The sequence below is a fragment of the Mus pahari genome, chromosome 1 (assembly GCF_900095145.1).
Source record: "Mus pahari chromosome 1, PAHARI_EIJ_v1.1, whole genome shotgun sequence".
Classification (NCBI taxonomy): Eukaryota; Metazoa; Chordata; class Mammalia; order Rodentia; family Muridae; genus Mus; species Mus pahari.
In genome coordinates, this window is record NC_034590.1 from 67,916,357 (window position 1) to 67,918,051 (window position 1,695).

General features: G+C 37.8%; 1 protein-coding gene across 1 annotated transcript in view; it reads left to right on the forward strand.

Moving 5' to 3' along the window:
• Positions 1-1,125, forward strand: part of Nars2 (asparaginyl-tRNA synthetase 2, mitochondrial) — a 103,256-nt gene extending 102,131 nt beyond the window's left edge. The window contains exon 13 of the mRNA XM_021195118.2: positions 185-1,125. Within this exon, the coding sequence (XP_021050777.1) occupies positions 185-329 (145 nt within the window). The 3' untranslated portion in view covers positions 330-1,125. The remainder of the gene's footprint in view (positions 1-184) is intronic.
• The last annotated feature ends 570 nt before the right edge of the window (positions 1,126-1,695 follow it).

A 1,695-nucleotide genomic window follows, 5' to 3' on the forward strand; every position in this document is an offset into this window, starting at 1 on the left:
CATTTTCATGATCTCTGTGGAATGAAAAGATAGATCCACTCTGCAACAGAGACAAAAAAAAATTGTACTAAAAAAAAAAAAAAAAAAAAAAAAAAAAAACGGCTGTAAAATACGTATAAAATACAAAACTCCCGTCAACACATTTGACTGAATTTACAAGTAATGACTGTGTCTTTAAAAACAGGTACCTGGACCTTCGCAAGTTTGGATCTGTGCCCCATGGCGGCTTCGGAATGGGATTTGAACGCTACTTACAGTGCATCCTAGGAGTTGACAATATCAAAGATGTTATTCCTTTTCCAAGGTTTACTCATTCATGCCTTTTGTAGCTGAAAGACTATTTAATGGAAAGTGCTCCATCACCTCATCTACACTTGAGTATGTGTAGAAAAGACTGGGTGTTTGCAGTCTGGAAATGTGGATTTCAGTGCACAATTCTTGTGCTCTGAGACATAATATATAAAAACTAGAAATGGTCTTGATCATCTTATGTCAAAGGCTTTTCATGGACAGATGATAAACTCCCCAAGGAGAAATACTAAGAGCAAGTGGACTTTCAAATCTGTTACCTCACTTAGGGCAAAAAAAATAGTAGTAGCTGGGCATGTTGTCCAGCTAGTAGAGAAGCTGGTGCGGGAGAGTAACTTGAGCCTGGATAACATCTCAAGAAAGAAGAAGGGAAGACATGGCAGTGTAGGGTCTCAGTTCCTCAGGGATTCTGACCTGATGGCCATGTCTCACCCTGCTTTGCCTTTCATTGGTAGCTCACTTCCCTTTGTTGTTTGCTTTTGTTTGTTTGTTTTTTAACAACTAGTGGCTAAAAATAAGGTGATGTTGACCCTTTTCTTCCTTGCCATTTAAACTTACACTTATTCTCTATGCTTTGCTCAACTTTATAGAAGAAAATATTCCTTTTCAGGGTCTAAATTGACTAATGAAGTGGCTATTCTGAATTGAACCATTCATCATTGGGTGGTGAAAAAAATTCACATTTAATAACTGCTGACCTTTAGTTTTAAAAGCTAAAGAGCTAAAATTAACCATTTAAACTTGTCAATCATTGTTCTAGTTCATTTATATTAGATGTTTGTAAATATTCTAGTAATTAAAATTCTTTTAAGTTAATACCTATGAAAGAAGTTATTTTTAAATTCCTCTTGATCCTTTCCCAGTGAAATTTGGAAGAAAGGTATCTTTAATCGAAGGTGGTTTGGAAATGTAGCGAAACCTATGCGATGGGTAATTTTAGAATATGGTGTGGCCTGGTAGAATGCGACCAGTGCCCCTTTGAGTGCTCAAGACCTGACATTCCAGCACCTTGGACAAAAGCAATTTAATCCCAGCACTTGGGAGGCAGAGGCAGGCAGAGTTCGAGACCAGCCTGGTCTACAAAGTGAGTTCCAGAACAGCCAGGGCTATTCAGAGAAACCCTGTCTCAAAAAAACAAAAAACAAAAAAACAAAACAAAACAAAACAAAAAACCTTTGCATAAACTGAAACATCATTTCTACAGAGTTCTTACAGCGCTTGGACATGCCTTGTATTTGCGTGTGTATTTTAAACCACGCTTGAACTAGAAATGCAGCTCAGAGTTAAGAGCACTTGCCTAGCACACTTGGGGCTCTAGGTTTGATCCTTATGTGGGTAGGAGAGGGGATGTCACACTTTTAAAAACTCTTGACTTGTTTTAGTCTT